The sequence below is a fragment of the Pristiophorus japonicus genome, chromosome 30 (assembly GCF_044704955.1).
Source record: "Pristiophorus japonicus isolate sPriJap1 chromosome 30, sPriJap1.hap1, whole genome shotgun sequence".
In the NCBI taxonomy this organism is placed as follows: Eukaryota; Metazoa; Chordata; class Chondrichthyes; family Pristiophoridae; genus Pristiophorus; species Pristiophorus japonicus.
The window spans coordinates 865,819-890,433 of NC_092006.1; the positions used below are offsets into that span (position 1 = coordinate 865,819).

General features: G+C 53.1%; 2 protein-coding genes across 2 annotated transcripts in view; both read left to right on the plus strand.

Annotated features, from left to right (window-relative positions):
* gba1 (glucosylceramidase beta 1) overlaps positions 1-8,046 on the plus strand; it is a 22,242-nt gene extending 14,196 nt beyond the window's left edge. The window contains exons 6-11 of the mRNA XM_070868445.1: positions 11-183; positions 1,004-1,241; positions 2,250-2,474; positions 3,417-3,580; positions 5,233-5,349; positions 6,843-8,046. Of these exons, the coding sequence (XP_070724546.1) occupies positions 11-183; positions 1,004-1,241; positions 2,250-2,474; positions 3,417-3,580; positions 5,233-5,349; positions 6,843-6,948 (1,023 nt within the window). The 3' untranslated portion in view covers positions 6,949-8,046. The remainder of the gene's footprint in view (positions 1-10; positions 184-1,003; positions 1,242-2,249; positions 2,475-3,416; positions 3,581-5,232; positions 5,350-6,842) is intronic.
* Positions 8,047-17,057: 9,011 nt separating this feature from the next.
* Positions 17,058-24,081, plus strand: snapin (SNAP associated protein). Its single transcript, XM_070868711.1, has 4 exons — positions 17,058-17,261; positions 17,741-17,787; positions 22,314-22,432; positions 22,714-24,081. The coding sequence occupies exons 1-4, from the start codon at positions 17,107-17,109 to the stop codon at positions 22,813-22,815; spliced, it is 423 nt and encodes a 140-aa protein (XP_070724812.1). The 5' UTR covers positions 17,058-17,106; the 3' UTR covers positions 22,816-24,081.
* Positions 24,082-24,615: the final 534 nt, after the last annotated feature.

A 24,615-nucleotide genomic window follows, 5' to 3' on the forward strand; every position in this document is an offset into this window, starting at 1 on the left:
CTCTCTCCAGATCCCAATAGTGCAGGCGGCCCGGGCCCTGTCCCAACGCCCCTTGTCCTTGTTTGCAAGTCCATGGAGTGCTCCAGCCTGGATGAAAACCAGCAATTCAACAGTTGGGAAGGGGACGTTAAAGGGAGAACCTGGGGGAGAATACTACACGTCCTGGGCAAACTACTTCATCAGGTGAGAGAGACAATATGATTGGATCCATGCCTCTGACAGTAGCCCCGCCCCCATGTTCTCTCACCGAACATGTGGCGACATCACATCTGACATTGATGTGGAGTTGCTGGAAGATGCAGGGAGTACCAGGGGCAGGTCGGCTTGGCTGTCTTTCAGTCCCTGAGGGGGATGTGCTGTTCCTCATGGTCCTGCGTGAGATCTGGGACCCCACTGGTTTGCATCACTTGGCCTTGTGCAATTCTGTTCTTTAACTCCAATTAAAATCTGTAGACTTAGGAACAAGACATGCCAGTCACAAAGTCAAACGCTAGCTTTTTTGTTCCCTTTTCTGGCCTCTGATCTGAGCAGTACTTTGACACAGGTTATTAATCTCTTTCTAAAAGAATGACACACAGGAAATCACAGTCAGAGAGAGGCCATTCTCCCTATTGTGCCTGTGTCAAGAGCACTTCAGCTAGTCCCATGCCCCCGCATTCCCGCACTTCCTGTAAGTCTCCACAAGACCCGTTTCACCTGTAGGGTATGTCATTTTCCAACCCGTTTCCCCCATACTTCCCCGTGCCCCCCTAGTTACTCAACCTCCCCATCACATGCCGGTGATCAAAAACTCCTCTGGTCACACAGCACCGAGTCTCCACTTTCAGGGACTTAAACTCTCACGTGCTGCTTTTAATTATCATCCCAAGCTAAAAAGGGGACGATTTAGGTTACGGTTTCAACAATTTAATCTTGTAGCAGGATGAGACTAATCTCCAGTTTATCTTGCTGTCCATTTTCTATCAGTCTTATGCTGTTTCACAGTTGGGTTCCCCCTCTCTAGGTTTCTGGATGAATATGCAAAACACAACCTCACTTTCTGGGCAGTGACAGCACAGAATGAACCCACCACAGGGTTCATAACAGACTACAGCTTCCAGTCCATGGGGTTCACAGCGGAGATGCAGCGAGATTTCATTGTGCTTAATCTTGGGCCTGCGTTACAGAACAGTACTCACAAGAACGTGCAGCTAATGATCCTTGATGACCAGAGAATCTTGTTACCATACTGGGCAAAAGTGGTGAGCACAATTTGAGAATAAGAATCAGAAATGACAGCCAGGTAGATCTAAAATCAGCCTTTTATTGGTAACTAAGCTAGACTGATGGATCAAGGCATTCAGTGTAAATTCTGCTTCCCTCGTATGTACCTGTGCTGAAATTTATCAACAAAATCTCCCAGTTACCTGACCCATATTGAGTCATCCCAGCACCACAGCGCGTTGGAGGCGAGTTACATTTCCATTTTTATCTGAATTTGGGTTCGGGTTTATCCGAGTTAATGTTTCTCTTTCATCCAGTGAAATGACACCTGTAGAGCACCAAAGACATCGTCCCACAGTGCAGTGATATTACAGCACTGATGGGCTGGTCTCAGATTGAGGTTTGTGTGAGTGAGGGGTGCCGAGGGGGAGGGGACTCCACAGGCAGACGAGTGCGCGAGGGGAGGGGTAATTATGGGAGGTTTGTGTGGGTGAGGGATGCACGGGGGGAGTGGGAAGAGGAGACTGCAAGGGGGGAGGGGTGTACGAGGGAGGATTGTGAGCAAGGGGTGCGAGGGGGAGGTTTGTGTGTAGGGGGGGAAGTGGGGTGCGCGGGGGGGGGGAGAGGAGACTGAGGGGGGAGAGGTGCATGAGGGCGGTTTGTGAGTAAGGGGTGCATGGGGGAGGGGGAGGTTTGTGTAGTGGGGGGGGGTGGGAGGGGAGTGCACGAGGGAGGTTTATGTGGGGGAGGGGAGTGCCGGGGGGGGGGGGGGTGAGGGGTGCAGGGTGGGGTGGGGGAGGGAGGGGAGTGCAAGGGATGAGTGTGGGGGAGGGGTGCACGGGGGGGGTGGGGAAGGATAAACATTGTGTATTTTTCTGCCCCCTGAACCCGGCTCGGGCAATCGATGAACAGTGAGACCAGGCCACTTGCCCTGATGCCGCCGAAGCAGGGGATCGGCCTGGGGACTAGTCTGACCTGGTCTTAGCTGGATGTAGCCAAGGCTCAACAACACTCGCACTAAAAGGGTTTTTCCTTCCTTGTATCAGGTCCTGGACGATGTGCGTGCTGCTCAGTATGTGCACGGCATTGGTGTTCACTGGTACCTCGACCTGCTGATTCCGCCTGATAAAACTCTGGGTGCCACACACCATCTTTTCCCAGAATATTACCTATTTGCCACTGAGGCCTGCACCGGATACATGCCATGGGAACACACGGTGCAGCTGGGCAGCTGGGAACGCGGTGCTATGTACAGCTACGACATCATCCAGGTGAGTGGGCCGAGAGGGAGAGGGCGACTGAATAGAGCGAGTGCAGATAGTCCAAACCCTGGCAGGCTGTGACCCCGGGCCCTGCCGGGCCGTCTCGCCCCGCAATGACCCCAGGCCGTGACCCCAGCCGGGCCGTCCCGCCCCGCAGTGACCCCAGGTCGTGACCCCAGGCCTGGTCCCGCAGTGACCCTGGGCCCTGCCGGGCCGTCCCACCCCGCAGTGACCCCGAACCTCACCCCGCAGTGACCCCAGCCCAGCCGGGCCGTCTCGCCCCGCAGTGACCCCAGGCACTGCCCCGCAGTGACCCCAGGCCCTGCCCTGCAGTGACCCCGGGCCGTGACTCCGGGCCCTGCAGTAACCCCAGGCCCCGCCCCGCCGTGACCCTGGGCCGTGACTCCGGGCCCTGCAGTAACCCCAGGCCCCGCCCCGCCGTGACTCCGGGCCTGCAGTGACCCCAGGCCCCGCCCCGCCGTGACCCTGGGCCGTGACTCCGGGCCCTGCAGTGACCCCAGGCCCCGCCCCGCAGTGACCCTGAGCCGTGCCCCAGGCCCCGCCCCGCCGTGATTCCGTCCCTGCAGTGACCCCGCACAGTGCCGGTGGGATTCTGTACATGTCCCGCAATGAGTCTGTTATTTGAATTGTGATGGCTGTGTGCTAACCCATGGGGAACAATCTATGGCGTTGTCCCATCTCTCTGCTCACTGCCTCCTGGTGTCTGGTTAAGTGACATTGGTAAGGCTGCCCCATTAGCCTCAGTACCACCAGCCAATGCAAAGTAAAATCACACTGGTTCCTTTATAATCATTATCCAGAGTAGCAATGCAGTAGCCTGGGAATGGTTGGGTGGGCCTGACATGGAGTAATCTTGGCTCTGGGAATACTGAGGAGGGGGAACAGATCGTGAAATGCTGATATTTCTGTTGTTTCTGACACACACTGCAGAATCTGAATTATTTTGTAGCCGGTTGGACAGATTGGAACATTGCCTTAGACTTGCAAGGTGGCCCGAACTGGGTAAAAAACTTTGCAGACAGCCCAGTGATTGTGGAGAGCCGTCAGGACACCTTTTACAAACAGCCCATGTTCTATCACATGGCACACTTCAGGTAAGAGCTGTTTGTCTTGTACATGATACAGTTCCACAGCGTGTGGAGCACACAAAACCAAATAAACCTTCCCTACCGTTATTGGTGTTCATCAAACACCATTCAGTGTGACAGGACTTTATACTGAGAATATGTTCCTTTTGCAATATTATCCCCACAGCTCACAGGTAGCAGGTAGACACCAGCCCCGAGCTCTCCCCGCAGGTAGACACCAGCCCCGAGCTCTCCCCACAGGTAGGCACCAGCCCCGAGCTCTCCCCGCAGGTAGGCACCAGCCCTGAGCTCTCCCCGCAGGTAAACACCAGCCCCGAGCTCTCCCCGCAGGTAGACACCAGCCCCGAGCTCTCCCCGCAGGTAAACACCAGCCCCGAGCTCTCCCCGCAGGTAGACACCAGCCCCGAGCTCTCCCCGCAGGTAGACACCAGCCCCGAGCTCTCCCCACAGGTAGACACCAGCCCCGAGCTCTCCCCGCAGGTAGACACCAGCCCCGAGCTCTCCCCACAGGTAGACACCAGCCCCGAGCTCTCCCCACAGGTAGACACCAGCCCCGAGCTCTCCCCGCAGGTAGACACCAGCCCCGAGCTCTCCCCGCAGGTAGACACCAGCCCCGAGCTCTCCCCACAGGTAGGCACCAGCCCCGAGCTCTCCCCGCAGGTAGGCACCAGCCCTGAGCTCTCCCCGCAGGTAAACACCAGCCCCGAGCTCTCCCCGCAGGTAGACACCAGCCCCGAGCTCTCCCCGCAGGTAAACACCAGCCCCGAGCTCTCCCCGCAGGTAGACACCAGCCCCGAGCTCTCCCCGCAGGTAGACACCAGCCCCGAGCTCTCCCCACAGGTAGACACCAGCCCCGAGCTCTCCCCGCAGGTAGACACCAGCCCCGAGCTCTCCCCGCAGGTAGACACCAGCCCCGAGCTCTCCCCACAGGTAGACACCAGCCCCGAGCTCTCCCCGCAGGTAGACACCAGCCCCGAGCTCTCCCCGCAGGTAGACACCAGCCCCGAGCTCTCCCCACAGGTAGACACCAGCCCCGAGCTCTCCCCGCAGGTAGACACCAGCCCCGAGCTCTCCCCACAGGTAGACACCAGCCCCGAGCTCTCCCCGCAGGTAGACACCAGCCCCGAGCTCTCCCCGCAGGTAGACACCAGCCCCGAGCTCTCCCCGCAGGTAGACACCAGCCCCGAGCTCTCCCCACAGGTAGACACCAGCCCCGAGCTCTCCCCGCAGGTAGACACCAGCCCCGAGCTCTCCCCACAGGTAGACACCAGCCCCGAGCTCTCCCCTCAGGTAGACACCAGCCCCGAGCTCTTGCTGCTGGGTGAGGGATACGGTGATCTGCCTGATATTTGCTTTATTTATAGAAGCTAAGAACCTTGTTTCATTTCACTGTCTTCACCCTGCCTTGCTGAGTGTTCAGTGTGCCCTGGGATGTGCACGGAGTGATGCTTCCTCTTGTCTGTCTCTCACTGCATGCAGCCAAAGCATCTGTCTCATTCTGTCTTGCTTTCAGCAGGCTTGTGGGAACATACTTGCCGTCTGCTGTTGGAAAAAGTCAACTCGAGCAATGACTGGGTATCGCATTCCCTCATTCCCATCGAGGTCTGGTGGGGGTTGCAAGGTCTTTACTCTGTTTGAATATTTACCTCTCTCTGCAGTAAGTTTGTTCCTGAGGGCTCTCAGCGTGTTGGACTTGATCCCAGTGCTGCAACTGAGCTGGAAACCATAGCATTCCTCTGCCCAGACGGGACTGCAGTCGTCAACGTATTGAACACGTGAGGATCAGCTGTTACATCAAAAAATTCCCACTGTTTGTGTGAAATGTTTACTAAAACCGTGTCTTTTTGCGGGGCAGACTCTATCCATTTAGTCCGGTTTTATTACAATTCTGTTGTCTCTAAGGACTAACAGCCATTTACATTCTCCATTGCAGCTGCCTTTTCAATGTATTTCCTTGATCACACCGTGGTAATCTTTACTGGGCTTGAGGTGGCCATTTAGAATGTGAAAGTGGTGGTTCCTCTCATTGGACAGGTCACAAAGACAGGCACCTGAACCGGGCCCTCGGTTAGTGCTGTCGGTATCTGCGACTGGTGATGTTCACATTGGAGAACGTGTGGGAAACCCTTGTGAATTATTAAGATTATTAAAGGCACAGATAGTGAAACCTATTAAATGTAATCTCAATCTCACTAACCAGAGTCCCGGATTTGAGCTGACAGTGGGGAGCTGAATGGTGGTCAGGCTGTGAGCAGAGGCAGTGGAAGCAACTGGTATTGGAAAATTCAAGGGGCAGCTGGATAAATATTTGGCAGAGTGTGTAGTCTGTCGTATTTTTCCAACCTAGGGACTGAGCAGATGGACTGGAATGGTCTTTCAGTCCTGTACAGTATCAAATGATGTAAGTAATTGTCTTTTACTCAGTGTGTACTGTACATCTACAGGAGGTGATCCTGACACACTAAGTGTACCCAGTGTGTACCGTACATGTACAGGTGCTGACACACACTAACTACCCAGCGTGTAACGTACATGTACAGGAGCTGGTGCACACACTAACTGTACTCAGTATGTACTGTACATGTACAGGAGGTGAATTGATACACGCACTAACTGTACCCAGTGTGTACCGTACATGTACAGGTGCTGACACACACTAACTGTACTCAGTATGTACTGTACATGTACAGGAGGTGAATTGACACACGCACTAACTGTACCCAGCGTGTACCGTACATGTACAGTAGCTGACGCATACACACACACACGAACTGTACCCAGTGTGTACCGTACATGTACAGGTGCTGACACACACTAACTACCCAGCGTGTAACGTACATGTACAGGAGCTGGTGCACCCACTAACTGTACTCAGTATGTACTGTACATGTACAGGAGGTGAATTGATACACGCACTAACTGTACCCAGTGTGTACCGTACATGTACAGGTGCTGACACACACACTAACTGTACTCAGTATGTACTGTACATGTACAGGAGGTGAATTGACACACGCACTAACTGTACCCAGCGTGTACCGTACATGTACAGTAGCTGACGCATACACACACACACACGAACTGTACCTAGTGTGTACCGTACATGTACACGAGCTGACGCGCGCACACACACACACACACACACACACACACACACACACACACACACACACACACAAGGCGGACAGAGATGGATTGCATAATTTTACCCAGTGCCCACAATTAGAATTTTAAGAGCTGATGGGATTTTTTTCTCTTCCTGTTTCAGGACTCCACAGAACATTGATTTTATGATCTGGGACCCAGAGCATGGCTGCATCAAAGCACATTCACCTGCGGACTCTATCCAATCTTATTTATGGAAACGGCAATAGATCTTTCACAAGATATGGCAGTGGTGTTGTCCACTGATGTGAAGAACTGTTAACTCACAGTGCTATTAATTACACCAATGGCCATTAATTTGTGTGCTTTGGTATATTCTTTTCTCTACTTTGTTACACTTTCTCACCTAGTTTCAAAATGGTATTACTTTGTACAAGATCGATAGAAAACTTCAGTACCACAAGCAAATATCTGTTTCCACCCATGATGCAGTGCCAGTTACAGTAAAGTGGAGTTTAAATAGCTTGTCGCAAGCTTGTGATGAATTTGGATTAACCATCGTACAGTACAGAACAGAAGGAGGCCAATTGGCCCAGCTCGTTCAAAGAGCATTCTAGTTCGTCACTAACCCGCTCTTTCCCCATATCCTTGCTATTTTTGATCTAATTCCCGTTTTAAGGCTATGATTGAGTCTGCCTTCCCACCCTATCAGGCAGTGCATTCCAGATCCTAACCACTTGCTGCGAAAAACATTTTCCTTCATGTCGCCTCTGGTTCTTTTGCCAACCACCGTAAATTTGTGCCGTCCGGTTCTCATGTTTCTCTTTATTTATCTAAATCCTTCATGATTTAAAAGACTTCTATGAAATCTCCTCTTGGCCTTTGCTGCTCCAAGGAGAACAACTGTAATCCTTCATCCCTGAAACCATTCCAGTAAATTTCTTCTGCACCCTCTCCCAAGCCTTCATGTCCTTCCCAAAGTGTGGTGCCCAGAATGACTCACAATACTCCATCTGGGGCCAGTCTAAAGCAGGCAGTGAGCACAGAGTGTATTGATTACACGCAAGTTCCATTACCGCAAATTGAATAACTGATTGCTAGACGAGCTAAACTCGCATCGAAAAGCAGTAACTACACTCAGCGAATTTATTGAACGGATGGAATAAGAGTAAATTAACACTAAACACCAAGGTACATATTATGTATGTAAACCTGTAAATACCATGTCTAACCACCAGAGGGCTTATCCCCTGGAGTCCTAAGGGATCCCACAATCCCTTGGGAGCACCTGTATATAAGGAGGCCTCACAGGCTGGAGAGGCACTCTGAGACCTGTAATAAAGGACTGCGGTCACTTTGAGCTTGCAGTATCTAGTCTGACTCTTTCTTCAAGACATAATAGTACAGGTCTGCGACACGTGCCGTTTGAACCCACAGCTATACGCCAGAAACCTGCCCCCTCCAAATGGGGCAGTTGTAAATCACACGGCCAGAGGATGAAGACCACTTACGATGCGCATGAGTGGTTAAACAATTTCCACACCGATCATCTCTGCCATATTCTAAATATCAAGGGGAAAGACAAAGTTCCTGACAGTGCAGAGCGACAGGACCCACAGGGGGACATGACCCACAGGGGAAGGACCCACAGGGGGACATGACCCACAGGGGGACATGACCCACAGGGGAAGGACCCACAGGGGGACATGACCCACAGGGGAAGGACCCACAGGGGGACATGACCCACAGGGGAAGGACCCACAGGGGGACAGGACCCACAGGGGGACATGACCCACAGGGGGAAGGACCCACAGGGGGACATGACCCACAGGGGGAAGGACCCACAGGGGGAAGGACCCCACAGGGACAGGACCCACAGGGGGACAGGACCCACAGGGGGAAGGACCCACAGGGGGACATGACCCACAGGAGAAGGACCCCACAGGGACAGGACCCACAGGGGGAAGGACCCACAGGGACAGGACCCACAGGGGACATGACCCACAGGGGGAAGGACCCACAGGGACAGGACCCACAGGGGGAAGGACCCACAGGGGGAAGGACCCAAAAGGGGGAAGGATCCACAGAGGGACATGACCCACAGGGGAAGGACCCCACAGGGACAGGACCCACAGGGGGAAGGACCCCACAGGGACAGGACCCACAGGGGGAAGGACCCACAGGGACAGGACCCACAGGGGACATGACCCACAGGGGGAAGGACCCACAGGGGGAAGGACCCACAGGGGGAAGGACCCAAAAGGGGGAAGGATCCACAGAGGGGAAGGACCCACAGGGGGACAGGACCCACAGGGGGACAGGTCCCACAGGGGGAAGGACCCACAGGGGGAAGGACATGGTGCAGAGGGACAGCAGCTACATCTAAAACTTGGAATGTGGACATTGCCACCATTTGGTATTTATAGCAACATTTTAAGCATGTATAAGAGCATGTTTATGATTTGCCACATAAATCTTTTCTTGACAAGAGTACCTGGAATGAGTACCTTAGTAGTGAAAGGGAGGGAGATTTATTTGCTATCAGTAATGCGATCTGAAAAATTAATTTGTTGAAAAAAATCCTTAAACCAGAAGAAGTTTAGTGGTGTATACTTGGTGAATGACCAGCAAGTGGTTGTGCAGAAGCAATGCCTGGTCTAAGTACATCCTTACATACTGTATCGGACAGGAGTTACTGGTCCAGAACCCGTGATTATGGAAAGCATCATCTCACTCAGTGGTGGAAACCTTTAAAAAAGTTATAGTAACATTTAAAAACCCTGTGTCCGTTTGAAGGCCTAATGTTTCCTCCCCATTACCCATTTTGAGGATTAAATTTAATGTTTTATTGTTTAAAATTGATTTGGTTTTGCTGTTCCTCCCATGGGATAAATGTTCAAATGAGAAGCCACATGGATTAGAATATAAACCAAGGACAAAAATGAATCACCCCATCAAAGCTGATCCATTTGCTACATTAACTTTGCCATCATGGCATTAATTCTGTTTGTTTCTATTTCCTTGTTTAGTGGTAACTCCAAACACTCTCACTCTCAGTGAAGTTATTCTTCTGATCTGCAGCTAGTTTAAATTTGTTTAATTTGCATTTATTTCATCTGATCCTATACTCATGAATAATATTCATGTACTCGGGAGTAATATTCTGGGTTTAACTTATCCATGTGACATTTTTAGACAGTGGTGGAGGTTGAACAGGTTGGGTCTATACTCACTGGAGTTTAGAAGACTGAGAGGTGATCTTAAAATATACTGAGGGGCTGGATAGGGTAGATGCAGAGAGGATGTTTCCCCTTCTGGGGGAATCTAGAACTAGGGAGCATAGTTTCCAAATAAGGGGTCGCTCATTTAAAACTGAGATGAGGAGCAATTTCTTCTCTGAGGGATGTGAATCTGTGGAACTCTCTGCCCCAGTGAGCTGTGGAGGCTGGGTCATTGAATATTAAGGTGGAGATAGACAGATGTTTGAGCGATAAGAACTAGGAGAGCCTGGCCCAGCAGTGTGTGCAGCCCCCGGCCTGCGAGAACCGTAGTGTCTCTGCATCTTGTTACAAACTCACACGAGGCATGGATACATCAGACACGGTCACTCTGTGACCTTCACTATATTCCCAGGACTGAAGAGTGCTGATCCTGGGTGGGACCTCCCCTTTTATACCTGGAAGCCCAGGTGAGGAACTCACTCCCTGTGGTCAGGGTGTGCATTACAAGGGTACAGGTACAGTGTGCTTGAGTTACAGTTACATACTTATAGTCATTGCAAGATGGTGAAATACATGACATCACCTCACCCCTTAGGTCTTTTAGTTTCAGAGGTTAAGTCTATCGGGTGGTTGACGCTCTCTCGTGGAGCGCCGCAGTTGTGGCTCTGGTGGCTGAGCCTCAGCACGCGTCTCTGTCACTTGAGGTGATTCCGGCCTATCCGGGCTGGCCGCAGGGACTGTGCATGCTGAGGGCTGTCTTTGTTGCTCGTCCACTGGCAGTGGTGTGGGTGACATCTCATCATGCTCTTCTTCCGGTTCCTCCGTGTCTGCACTGAACCTTGTCTTTACTTGGTCCAAGTGTTTGCGGCATATCTGCCCATTGTTTAGTCTGACCACCATGATCCTGTTTCCTTCTTTGCCAATTACGGTGCCCTCAAGCCACTTGGATCCCAAAGCTTGGTTAAGAACAAATACTGGGTCATCTATTTCTGTACACCTCCCCCTTGAGCCTCGATCATGGAGCTCGGTTTGGGACTGGCGCTTGCCCTCAACAATGTCTGCCAGGGCTGGGTGAATAAGGGACAGCCGCGTCTTGAGCGTGCATTTCATGAGGAGTTCCGCTGGTGGGACTCCCGTGAGCGAGTGCGGCCGGGACCTGTAGGCCAGCAGGAGGCGCGATAGTTGGTACTGAAGGGTGGGACCTTGGATGCGTAGCATGCCCTGCTTTATGACTTGGACCGCCCGTTCCGCCTGGCCATTGGAGGCCGGTTTGAACGGCGCTGTCTGGACGTGCTTGATCCCATTACCCAACATAAACTCCTGGAATTCATGGCTGGTAAAACACGGGCCATTATCGCTGACCAGGATGTCCGGCAAGCCATGGGTCGCGAAAACTGTACGCAGACTCTCCACGGTGATGGATGTCGTGCACGAGTTCAATATGATGCACTCGATCCACTTCGAGTACGCATCGACAACGATCAGGAACATTTTCCCCATGAACGGGCCCGCATAGTCTACGTGAATACGTGACTATGGCCTGGTGGGCCAGGGCCACGGGTTGAGTGGGGCCTTCCTGGGGGCATTGCCCAGCTGGGCACACGTCATGCACCTGCGAACCCAGTGTTCCAGGTCTGAGTCAATCCCCGGCCACCATACATGTGACCGGGCAATGGCCTTCATTAACACGATGCCTGGGTGCTCGCTGTGGAGTTCCCTGATGAACGCTTCCCTTCCTTTCTGGGGCATAACTACCTGGCTGCCCCATAGCAGGCAGTCGGCTTGGATGGAGAGCTCATCCATCTGTCTGTGAAACGGCCTGACATCCTCGGGGCGCGCCCTGTGTGCGGGCGCCAAATCCCCAGTCAGGACACATTTCTTTATCATGGATAGGAGGGGGTCCCTGTTGGTCCAGAGTTTGATCTGGCGGGCTGTGATGGGGGAGCCCGCAGTGTCGAAAGCCTCAACAGCCATGACCATCTCGGCGCTCTGCTCCGACGCCCCCTCAGTGGTGGCCAGTGGGAGCCTGCTGAGCGCGTCAGCGCAATTTTCGGTGCCTGGCCGGTGCCGTATGGTGTAGTCATACGCAGCCAGTGTGAGGGCCCAGTGCTGTATGCGAGCTGATGCATTGGCATTGACAGCCTTGCTGTCGGACAACAGGGATATTAACGGCTTGTGGTCCGTCTCTAGTTCGAACCATCTACCGAAAAGGTACTGGTGCATCTTTTTCACACCGTACACACACGCGAGTGTTTCCTTCTCGATCATGCCGTATCCACGCTCTGCCTGGGAGAGCGACCTGGAGGCGTAAGCCACCAGTTGGAGTCGGCCGTCATCGTTACCCTGCTGCAACACACACCCAACCCCATAGGATGACGCATCGCACGTTAAAACCAGTTTTTTACAGGGATCATACAAAGTCAACAATTTGTTGGAACACAGCAGGTTCCTCGCCTTATTGAAAGCCCGTTCTTGACAATCCCCCCAAAACCATTCACAACCTTTACGGAGGAGCATGTGTAACGGTTCCAACAATGTGCTTAAGTTTGGCAGAAAGTTCCCAAAATAGTTCAAGAGTCCCAGGAATGATCGCAACTCTGACGTGTTGCCGGGCCTGGGCGCCCGGCGAATCGCCTCAGTTTCTGATTCAGTGGGTCGGATCCTGCCTGCGGCAACCCTCCTGCCCAGGAACTCGACCTCTGGGGCCAAAAACACGCACTTGGCCTTTTTCAGCCGCAGGCCTACCCGGTCCAGTCGGTGTAGCACCTCCTCCAGGTTGTGGAGGTGTTCCTCGGTGTCTCGACCCGTTACAAGGATATCGTCTTGGAACACGATTGTTCCAGGGATGGACTTGAGCAAGCTTTCCATGTTTCGCTGAAAGATAGCCGCTGCCGAACGAATACCAAATGGGCACCTGTTGTAAACAAATAAACCTTTGTGTGTCGTGATGGTGGTCAGAAACTTGGATTCTTCAGCCAGTTCCTGGGTCATGTCGGCCAAAGTGAGGTCCAGCTTCGTGAACAGCTTGCCACCTGCCAACGTGACAAAAAGGTCCTCTGCTCTCAGGAGCGGGTATTGGTCTTGCAGTGGCACTCGGTTGATGGTGGCTTTGTAGTCGCCACAAATCCTAACGGAGCCATCTGCTTTGAGGACGGGAACAATGGGACTTGCCCAGTCGCTGAATTCAACGGGCGAAATTATGCCCTCACTGAGCAGCCTGTCCAGTTCACTTTCAATTTTCTCACGCATCACGTACGGCACCGCTCTGGCCTTGTGGTGCACTGGTCTGGCGTCCGGAGTGATGTGTATCACTACTTTAGTGCCCTTGAACGTTCCGACACCGGGTTGAAAGAGTGACTCGAATTTTTGCAATACCTGCGAGCATGAACTTCACTCCACGGATGAAATGGTGTGCACATCCGCCCATTTCCAATTCATCTCAGCTAGCAAACTCCTCCCCAAGAGCACGGGGCCATTTCCCAGAATAATCCAGAGTGGCAGCCGGTTCTGTGATCCCTTATGTGTTACCACCAAGTTTGCAGTGCCCAGCACTGGGACGATCTCTTTGGTGTATGTACGTAGCTGCGTGTCAATGCGTTCCAGTTTGGGCCTGCTGGCTCTGTGTGGCCATAGTCTCTCAAATTGTTGGGCGCTCATGAGTGACTGGCTAGCTCTCGTATCCAGCTCCATGTGCACCGGGATGCCATTCAGTAAGACTTTCATCATCATGGGTGGTATTTTGGTGTATGAGCTGTGGACGTCAGCCACATGAACTCTCTGAACTTCAGCATCCATGGTTGTCCCCCAGACCTCATCCTGCATTGCAGACCCCTCGTCTGGCTCCTCTGTCTCGCAGACTAGCCTCGCTACTGCCTTTTTGCACATCCTGGCCAAGTGTCCAGTGACTTTACAAATCCTACAGGTGTAAAGTTGGAACCTGCAGATTTTTGCAGTGTGTCTGCCCCCACATCTCCAACATGAGCTGAGATTGCTGTTAACAAAAGGGCTATTCCCAGGCATTTCTCTCTGATAGCCCGTTTGGCTGTTTCTAAGCACTCTGATGGGGGATGTTAATTGTCCCATCACAGGATGCATTGTTCCTCGTGATGGCGTGAATTGCCGATCCCCTTTCCATTGTCCCTGTTGCCAGGAGCTTGTTACTACCTGGGTGGTGTCGAATTGCCCTTGCCTGCCTGTGCAGTTCTGTGTAATTTTTATAACATTGATTCCCTGGTTCAACGCAACTTTAAAACCAGTGTGTGTGCGTAGATTAGCTTGGTCTCCTCTTCCCTTGCTATAAAGGTCTGACCTATCAACGCCGCCCCTTCTAAAGTCAAATCCTTAGTCTTTATGAACTTCCTGAAAATGCCAGCATGATTAATGCCCTCGATGAAAAAGTCCCTTAACATCTCCCCCCTGCAGGCATCGGAGAACTTACAGAGGCTGGCCAAATGCCGCAGTTCCGCCACAAAGTCCGAGATGTTTGACCCTCCCGACGCCGGTGAGAGTACAACCAGTGCCGGGCCATGTGAACGCTACTTGCCGGCTTGAGATACTCACTGATCAGCTGGCTGAGCTCTTCATAGGGCTTGTCCGCTGGCTTTTGGGGTGCGAGGAGATCTTTCATTAGCGCATACGTCTGTGGACCACAGGTGGTCAGTAGATGTACCCTCTGCTTGTCAGCCGCTGTCTCTTCCAGCCAGTCCTTTGCGACAAAGCTCTGCTGGAGTCTTTCCACAAAGTCGTACCAGTCCTCACCCACACAGTAACGTTCCTCTGTGCCACCGGTGGCCATCCTCGTGGTTCGGTGATTCCCGTTTCCCGTCCCCAGATGTTGTGTCTCTGCACCTTGTTACAAACTCACACGAGGCATGTATATATCAGACACGGTCACTCTGTGACCTTCACTATATTCCCAGGACTAAAGAGTGCTGACCCTGGGTGGGACCTCCCCTTTTATACCTGGAAGCCCAGGTGAGGAGCTCACTCCCTGTGGTCAGGTTGTGCATTACAAGGGTACAGGTACAGTGTGCATGAGTTACAGTTACATACTTATAGTCATTGCAAGATGGTGAAATACATGACAAGCACCATCGGAGCAGGCCGGGGAGCGGAAGGAGCAGTGTGGCGGCGATCACTCCAGGGAGCAGCACGTGCTGGAGCAGGAGGGTGACGGCAGCGAAGAGTGACGTCATCAAGGTCCAGGTCGGTGATTAGAGCGTGGGCAGGTACAGCAGGAGCGGCGAGGTCGGAGTGAAGGAGCGGCGATAGATTGTAGAGGGACGTGATCGGGGCCCAGGAGCAGCACGGGCCAGCCCACACTGCGATATGTGTGCACTAGGTCCGTGCAGCAGAGCTGGTCTCCAGTTGTCCTGGTTAACCTTTGCCACTGGACCAAGACCTAGCTCTGTCAAGCCCGTGTGGTGTGCAACGGCCACCCCACATTTAAAACAATCCACGCACAGGCATCTTCCACCCTTCAGGATTTAGTTCGGATCTGGAATTTTAGGTCCATCATTGAAACACCTGTGAACTTTTTGACATGGAAGCAAGTCATCCTCGATTCGAGGGACTGCCTATGATGATGAGGAGCAGGAGTAGGCCATTCGGCCCCTCGAGCCTGCTCCGACATTTAATACGATCATGGCTGATCCGATCATGGACTCAGCTCCACTTCCCCGCCCGCTCCCCATATCCCTTCACTCCCTTATTGCTCAAAAATCTGTCTATCTCCGCCTTAAATATATTCAATGACCCAGCCTCCACAGCTCTCTGGGGCAAAGAAGTCCACAGATATACAACCCTCTGAGAGAAGAAATTCCTCCTCATCTCAGTTTTAAATGGGCGGCCCCTTATTCTGAGACTATGTCCCCTAGTTTTAGTTTCCCCTATGAGTGGAAACATCCTCTCTGCATGCAGCTTGTCGAGCCCCCTCATTATCTTATATGTTTCGATAAGATCACCTCTCATTCTTCTGAACTCCAACCTACTTGACCTTTCCTCATAAGTCAACCCCCTCATCTCCGGAATCAACCGAGTGAACCTTCTCTGAACTGCCTCCAGTGCAAGTATATCCTTCCTTAAATACAGAGACCAAAACTGCACGCAGTACTCCAGGTGTGGCCTCACCAATACCCTGTATAACTGTAGCAGGACTTCTCTGCTTTTATACTCCATCCCCCTTACAATAAAGGCCAACATTCCATTTGCCTTCCTGATCACTTGCTGTTCCTGTATACTAACTTTTTGTGTTTCATGCACAAGGACCCCCAGGCTCCTCTGTACTGCAGCACTTTGCAATTTTTCTACATTTAAATTATAATTTGATTTTCTATTATTTCTGCCAAAGTGGATGACCTCACATTTTCCCGCATTATATTCCATCTGCCAATGTTTGCCCACTCACTGAGCCTGTGCATATCCCTTTGCAGATTCTTTGTGTTTTCCTCACAATTTGCTTTTTCTCCCATCTTTGTATCGTCAGCAAACTTGGCTACATTACACTCGGTCCCTTCTTCCAAGTGGTTAATATAGATTGTAAATAGTTGGGGTCCCAGCACTGACCCCTGCGGCACCCCACTAGTTACTGATTGCCAACCCGAGAATGAACCATTTATCCCAATCCTCTATCCAGGCTAATATATTACCCCCAACCCCGTGAACTTTTATCTTGTGCAGTAACCTTTTATGTGATAAGGGGGTCGAGGGTTGTGGGGAGCGGGCGGGGAAGTGGAATTGAGGCCAAGATCGGATCAGCCACGATCGTATTAAATGGCGGAGCAGGCTCGAGGGGCCGAATGGCCCACTCCTGTTCCTAATTCTTATGTTCTTTATATTTGGGATCAATCTTATTCTCAAATAAATATGTGGCACAGAGAACAGAGCACAGTGGACCCTGACTAAACATTCTGTCAGCTTTGGTTCCCTGTGGGTGATCACCCACGCCCTTCCTCCCAGGGTGCAGTGCGGGAGCTGCCCTTCCTTCCAGGGTGCAAAGCGGGAGCTGCCCTTCCTTCCAGGGTGCAGAGCGGCAGAGGGCCCTGACCTTCCTCCCAGGGGGCAGAGCGGGAGAGGGCAATGACCTTCCTCCCAGAGTGCAGTGCACGGAGAGGGACCTGACCTTCCTCCCAGGGTGCAGTGCGGGAGAAGACCCTGACCTTCCTCCCAGGGTGCAGTGCGCCGTCACATGACCTTGCTCTTCGTGTGATGGCGGCCGAGGCCGATGCCTCGGGTTTGGGTTCTGGCGGCGGCCCCGGAGTTGGAGCGGAGGCCGGGCCGGCGCGGGAGCTGCTGGCGGACGGGCTCCTGGAGCTGCTGAGGCCGGCGGTGGGGGAGGTGGACCAGCAGGTGCAGAGCGTCCGGTGAGGCCGGGGCCGCGGAGAAGGGGCCTGCGGGGAGAGGGGCCGGAGGGGATCCCGGGGGAGAGGGAGAGGGGCCGGAGGGGATCCCGGGGGAGAGGGGCCGGGGGAGAAGCCGCGGCTGGGGGCCGGGCCGGAGGGTATCCCGGGGGAGGGGGGGCAGGCCGGGGGAGAGGGGCTGGAGGGTATCCCGGGGAAGGGGAGAGGGGCCGGTGGGTATCCCGGGGGAGGGGAGAGGAGCTGGAGGGTATCCTGGGGGAGGGGGGATCCCGGGGGAGGGGGGGCAGGCCGGGGGTGAGGGGCCGGAGGGTATCCCGGGGGAGAGGGGATCCCAGGGGAGAGGGGCTGGAGGGGATCCCGGGGGAGTGGGGAGAAGCCGCGGCTGGGGGCCGGGCCGGAGGGGATCCCGGGGCCGGGTTTCTGGGTCAGGCCGAGGCCTCCCTCGGACCCTCTATTTCTCAGTGTGTTCCTTGTGTTTTTAGGGAGAGTCAGCTGGAGCTGCGGGAACAGATCGACCTCCTGGCCGCAGGTAAAGCCCGGAGCCCGGGACAACTCCCTGTATTTATTTAGCGCCTTTAACTGGAGCAGTCAGGGCAGGTGACCAAAGGCTGGGTGGAGGAGGCAGTGCCGGGGCTTTGGGCAGCAACACAAGGCGCGGCCAACGATGGTGGGAATATTGGGAAGACCGAAGCCGCTTTTTCCGGCCTGCGTCCCTCGCCCCAACTTCAGCCCGACCCTTGCTGTCATATTTGACCCTGAAATGAGCTTTCCACCACATCCACAGCATCACCACAGGCAGGTCGAGCGATTATAATCAGGGACGCTCAAGTGGGCAGATTTAGAGGAGCGCAGATACCTCGGGGGGTGGGGGATTGTGGGGCTGGAGGAGATTACAGAGATAGGGAGGGGGCAAGGGTCATGGAGGGATTTGTAAACAAGAATGAGAATTTCAAAATCGAGGCATTGCTTAACCGGGAGCCAATGTAGGTCAGCGAGCACAGGGGGTGATGGGTGAGTGGGACTGGGTGTGAGTTAGGACACGGGGCAGCGAGCACAGGGGGTGATGGGTGAGTGGGACTGGGTGTGAGTTAGGACACGGGGCAGCGAGCACAGGGGGTGATGGGTGAGTGGGACTGGGTGTGAGTTAGGACACGGGGTCAGTGAGCACAGGGGGATGATGGGTGAGTGGGACTGGGTGTGAGTTAGGACACGGGGCAGCGAGCACAGGGGGTGATGGGTGAGTGGGACTGGGTGTGAGTTAGGACACGGGGCAGTGAGCACAGGGGGTGATGGGTGAGTGGGACTGGGTGTGAGTTAGGACACGGGGCAGTGAGCACAGGGGGTGATGGGTGAGTGGGACTCGGTGCGAGTTAGGACACGGGGTCAGTGAGCACAGGGGGTGATGGGTGAGTGGGACTCGGTGCGAGTTAGGACACGGGTCAGTGAGCACAGGGGGTGATGGGTGAGCGGGACTGGGTGTGAGTTAGGACACGGGGCAGTGAGCACAGGGAGTGATGGGTGAGTGGGACTGGGTGTGAGTTAGGACACAGGTCATTGAGCACAGGGAGTGATGGGTGAGTGGGACTGGGTGTGAGTTAGGACACAGGTCATTGAGCACAGGGGGTGATGGGTGAGTGGGACTGGGTGCAAGTTAGGACACGGGGCAGTGAGCACAGGGGGTGATGGGTGAGTGGGACTGGGTGTGAGTTAGGACACGGGGAGTGAGCACGGGATGATGGGTGAGTGGGACTCGGTGTGAGTTAGGACACGGGGTCAGCGAGCACAGGGGGTGATGGGTGAGCGGGACTCGGTGTGAGTTAGGACACGGGGAGTGAGCACGGGATGATGGGTGAGCGGGACTCGGTGCGAGTTAGGACACGGGGGCAGTGAGCACAGGGGGTGATGGGTGAGCGGGACTCGGTGTGAGTTAGGACACGGGGCAGTGAGCACAGGGGGTGATGGGTGAGTGGGACTGGGTGTGAGTTAGGACACAGGTCATTGAGCACAGGGGGCGATGGGTGAGCGGGACTCGGTGTGAGTTAGGACACGGGGTCAGCGAGCACAGGGGGTGATGGGTGAGCGGGACTCGGTGTGAGTTAGGACACGGGGAGTGAGCACAGGGGATGATGGGTGAGTGGGACTCGGTGCGAGTTAGGACACGGGGCAGTGAGCACAGGGGGTGATGGGTGAGTGGGACTGGGTGCGAGTTAGGACACAGGTCAGTGAGCACAGGGGGTGATGGGTGAGCGGGACTCGGTGTGAGTTAGGACACGGGGAGTGAGCACAGGGGATGATGGGTGAGCGGGACTCGGTGCGAGTTAGGACACGGGGCAGTGAGCACAGGGGGTGATGGGTGAGTGGGACTGGGTGCGAGTTAGGACACGGGTTCAGTGAGCACAGGGGGTGATGGGTGAGTGGGACTGGGTGTGAGTTAGGACACAGGTCAGTGAGCACAGGGGGTGATGGGTGAGCGGGACTCGGTGTGAGTTAGGACACGGGGTCAGCGAGCACAGGGGGTGATGGGTGAGCGGGACTCGGTGAGAGTTAGGACACGGGGAGTGAGCACGGGATGATGGGTGAGCGGGACTCGGTGCGAGTTAGGACATGGGGGCAGTGAGCACAGGGGGTGATGGGTGAGCGGGACTCGGTGTGAGTTAGGACACGGGGCAGTGAGCACAGGGGGTGATGGGTGAGTGGGACTCGGTGTGAGTTAGGACACGGGGCAGTGAGCACAGGGGGTGATGGGTGAGTGGGACTGGGTGTGAGTTAGGACACGGGGACAGTGAGCACAGGGGGTGATGGGTGAATGGGACTGGGTGTGAGTTAGGACACGGGGTCAGTGAGCACAGGGGGTGATGGGTGAGTGGGACTGGGTGTGAGTTAGGACACAGGTCAGTGAGCACAGGGGGTGATGGGTGAGCGGGACTCGGTGTGAGTTAGGACACGGGGCAGTGAGCACAGGGGGTGATGGGTGAGTGGGACTGGGTGTGAGTTAGGACACGGGGCAGTGAGCACAGGGGGTGATGGGTGAGTGGGACTGGGTGTGAGTTAGGACACGGGGTCAGTGAGCACAGGGGGTGAGTGGGACTGGGTGTGAGTTAGGACACAGGTCAGTGAGCACAGGGGGTGATGGGTGAGTGGGACTGGGTGTGAGTTAGGACACGGGGTCAGTGAGCACAGGGGGTGATGGGCGAGCGGGACTCGGTGTGAGTTAGGACACGGGGCAGTGAGCACAGGGGGTGATGGGTGAGCGGGACTCGGTGTGAGTTAGGACACGGGGCAGTGAGCACAGGGGGTGATGGGTGAGCGGGACTCGGTGTGAGTTAGGACACGGGGCAGTGACCACGGGGGGTGATGGGTGAGTGGGACTGGGTGCGAGTTAGGACACGGGTCAGTGAGCACAGGGGGTGATGGGTGAGTGGGACTGGGTGTGAGTTTGGACACTGGGTCAGTGAGCACAGGTGGTGATGGGTGAGTGGGACTCGGTGCGAGTTAGGACACGGGGCAGTGACCACGGGGGGTGATGGGTGAGTGGGACTGGGTGTGAGTTAGGACACGGGGTCAGTGAACACAGGGGGTGATGGGTGAGCGGGACTCGGTGCGAGTTAGGACACGGGGCAGTGAGCACGGGGGGTGATGGGTGAGCGGGACTCAGTGCGAGTTAGGACATGGGGCAGCGAGCACAGTGGGTGAGCGGGACTCAGAGCGGGTTGCAACACGCAGAGCATAATTTTGGATCACAAGTTTATGTCGGGTAGAATATGGGAGGCCAGCCAGGAGCGCATTGGAATAGTCAAGTCTGGAGGTAACAAAAGTATGGGTGAGGGTTTCAGCAGCGGATGAGCTGATGCAGGGGGCAGAGACGGGCGATGTTACGGAGGTGGAAATAGGCAGTCTTAGTTATGCTGCGGAAATATGGTTGAAAGCTCATTTCAGGGTCAGATATGACACCTAGATTGCGAGCAGTCTGGTTTAGCCTTGGATGAAGTTGGGGAGAGGGGTGGAGTCAGTGGCTAGGGATTGAAAACAATGGCTTTGGTCTTCCCAATATTCAATTGGAGAACATTTCCGCTCATCCAGAACTGGATGTCGGACAAACAGTCTGATAATTTAGAGACCGAGTCAAGAGAAGTGGTGGTGAGGTAGAGCTGGGTGTCAGCAGTGTACATGTGAAAACTGTGAGGGGGTTACAGCCTGTGTGATGGTCACTGGGAGGGTTACAGCCTGTGTGAGGGTCACGGGCGGGGGTTACAGCATGTGTGAGGGTCATGGGGGGGAGGGGGTTACAGCCTGTGTGAGGGTCACGGGGGTTACAGCCTGTGTGAGGGTCACGGGCGGGGGTTACAGCCTGTGTGAGGGTCACTGGGAGGGTTACAGCCTGTGTGAGGGTCACGGGCGGGGGTTACAGCATGTGTGAGGGTCATGGGGGTTACAGCCTGTGAGGGTCACGGTGGGGGGGGGGCGGGGGTTACAGCCTGTGTGAGGGTCACGGGGGTTACAGCCTGTGAGGGTCACGGTGGGGGGGGGCGGGGGTTACAGCCTGTGTGAGGGTCACGGGGGTTACAACCTGTGAGGGTCACGGTGGGGGGGGCGCGGGGGTTACAGCCTGTGTGAGGGTCACGGGGTTTACAGCCTGTGAGGGTGACGGGGCGGGGGGTAGTTAAAGCCTATATGAGGGATCAGGCCTTTCCCTTAATAATGAAGAAATATTCAGTTTGAGTTTCTGAAGCATGTTCCTGTGCAAATTCTGAATCTTGCGGCTGCCAGTGGACAGGTGAATCCCTGTCTGAGGCTGACCTCTGATTGGCTGAAATTGGTTTCTGTATCGGGTGAGTGAAGATATTGGTTGGGAATCCTGCTCCTAATGACCTGCTGGAAAATGTTGCCTTTGCCGAGCAATGGGAGCAAACTGCAAGGTCCCATTCCCAGGGATAACGCCTCATCCTGAGCCTGAAGTTCATGTTTTAAAGTGTAGTTGAAGCATTGGTGATTGTCAGTTTTGGTAGAATATTTGCATCCGGTCATGTGTGGTTGGTGATTTTTATTTCTGTTCAGAATTGTGTAGGATTAATGAAGACCAGAAAGTGTCACTCGATCTGGATCCATACGTGAAAAAGTTGCTGAATGCCCGGCGGAGGGTAGTGCTCGTCAACAACATTTTACAGAATGCACAGGTGAGAACAGCATCTCCTGTTATCAGAACCATGTGCTGGCACCTTTTACACACTCATTGAGAAGCTGTGGATGTACAGCCCTCTGTGGTATGTACAAGTTATTGAAATATTACAGTGGGCAGACAATGATTGCTTTGGGGACCTCTGGGAATGTTTGCATTATCGTGCTTCCCTCCAACCTGTGAGGTGTAAGATGATCTGGGCTTGGAGGAAAACTTACATTTTGTTACTTCAACCAGAAATACACAATATTTTAACACTGCCCTTTGAACTTTTGACAGGAACGACTGAGGCGGCTAAACCATAATGTCGCTAAGGAAACAGCTCGTCGAAAAGCCTTTCTGGAGTCTGGGATGGTGTTTCCTGGCTCTCCGAGTAAATGAAGAACTCTTGGAAACGATTGAACTACCACAAACTGGTAGAGGGGAGGGAAATGATCTCTGATGCATTCATTTAATTGTGATACTCAACGCACTGAGACTAAGAGTAAACTGGAGAGCTTGTGGGGAGAGGAGAGAGAAAAGGTTCAAACATGTCAGTATGGTATCTGGACTGATGCAGTTCCTAATCTCTACCACAAGTCACTACAATAATTGTATAACTCATTGGAGGCCTCTTTGGTAGAGTCAGACCAATGCATCTTCCCAGAGAACCTCCATGTTTGCACAGGTTTGGCATTACAGAGCAATTCGAATCACTGCAACCATGCAACATCTAGTGAGGTGTTTCTTAAATGGTCAGTGTATTTTTGAATAATATCCATGCATCAGTCAGAATAGAGAGCTTTTATCTCTGCACCTTCCTGCTATTAATTTTCGGATAGATGAGTGATTGTGTGACTAAATCACTTTTGAGTGACTGCCCTGGCACCCTGTTAAGGTGTTGGTTACAAGCCTTGTTTAAAGTGCTTCCAAGTACTGATGCAGAACCGGTCAGTGCCCTTGCTAAGAATCATGCCCCTAAATCGCGATATGCTTTACTCCTGGTCCAACTGCCCCTATAAGACACACACCCCATTCCCCCGCCCCCATCTGAACTGTTGCTACATAGCGGTGTTGCCTTGCAGCCTCTGTCTCTGGCTGAGGAAAAGTCACTTTTAAAGGTCATTGAATACCTGAAGTAACTGACACCTTTCCTATCTGTTCAAAGATGAGTAATGCAGTAACTTTTGTGATGCAAAATATGTCTTTTACACAGTCATTGTGATGATGTGTGCTTGTTTTGGGCTCTTTTCCCCCAAATCACTTTTAATAAGTTGTCCCTGGTGTCAGTGACTTTGTATAATGAGCCACTCGATGGTTCAGAGGCCAGTTGCTGAGGTTTACACGATTCCATCCTGGGCTGAGTTAGCATCAAATAGAATTCAAAATTCACCAAATCTTTGCTTGTTTTTTTGCAAATAATCCTAGTCCTCAGTGAGTGCTTAGCTTTTTGGCAAAGCTTTTTGAACAATGGTTTAAAAAGAACACACTTTATTTACTAGTCTGGACTGGAATTCACATTGAGGTTTATTTTATGTAATCGCTGACAATGATGTACCTTGGAACATAATACTTGCACAGTTTCTGTGACCTGTCAAGATTTGGAAGTGATCTGTACATGATGTAATAATTGTAAATAAACTACCATAAAAGAAGTTTAGACTTGTACTACCATTCTACAAAGTTGGCAATTTTTTTGTACTCTCGGATGGGGTAGAACTTTCCATTTCTAGCTCCCAATGTCAAATACTCATGTCTTGACTTATTGGGGCAAAACTCCCCATTGAGCACTGAGATGGATTGTGTCGGCTAGAAACACTCCAATTGGTAGTAAAGGGACTAGATTCAATAGATAAACATAGGTTAGCGTAAAAGTGAGCTTTAGACATATATACACCAAGTACAGGAGGGATAATACAGACAAAGATAATTATAAAAGGTATAGAATTATAGAAGGGAAATAGATTTGGAAAGCTAAAAGTATAAGACTGGCAATCTAAAGGGAAATAGCAAGGGGTTTTTCCAAGCGCAAAGTAAAAGGATACTCAGTGTGTGACCATTTGCAAATAATAGGAGGCTAAATATAAACTGAACAGGAAAGGGGAGCATAGGACAGACTAAACTAAAGGAGATATAAATGGCCAGGGAACGAATAGTTGTAGAACAGGAACTGCTGTTAAAAATTAGTTAAACTGTCTGTAC

What these genes read in the sequence shown, in the direction of transcription:
- snapin (XM_070868711.1), top strand. Translation starts at nt 17,107, where the DNA reads ATGGCGGCCGAGGCCGATGCCTCGGGTTTGGGTTCTGGCGGCGGCCCC. An exon ending in CAGCAGGTGCAGAGCGTCCG is followed by an intron (nt 17,262 to 17,740) that starts GTGAGGCCGGGG and finishes TTGTGTTTTTAG; the next exon opens with GGAGAGTCAGCTGGAGCTGC. An exon ending in GATCGACCTCCTGGCCGCAG is followed by an intron (nt 17,788 to 22,313) that starts GTAAAGCCCGGA and finishes ATTTCTGTTCAG; the next exon opens with AATTGTGTAGGATTAATGAA.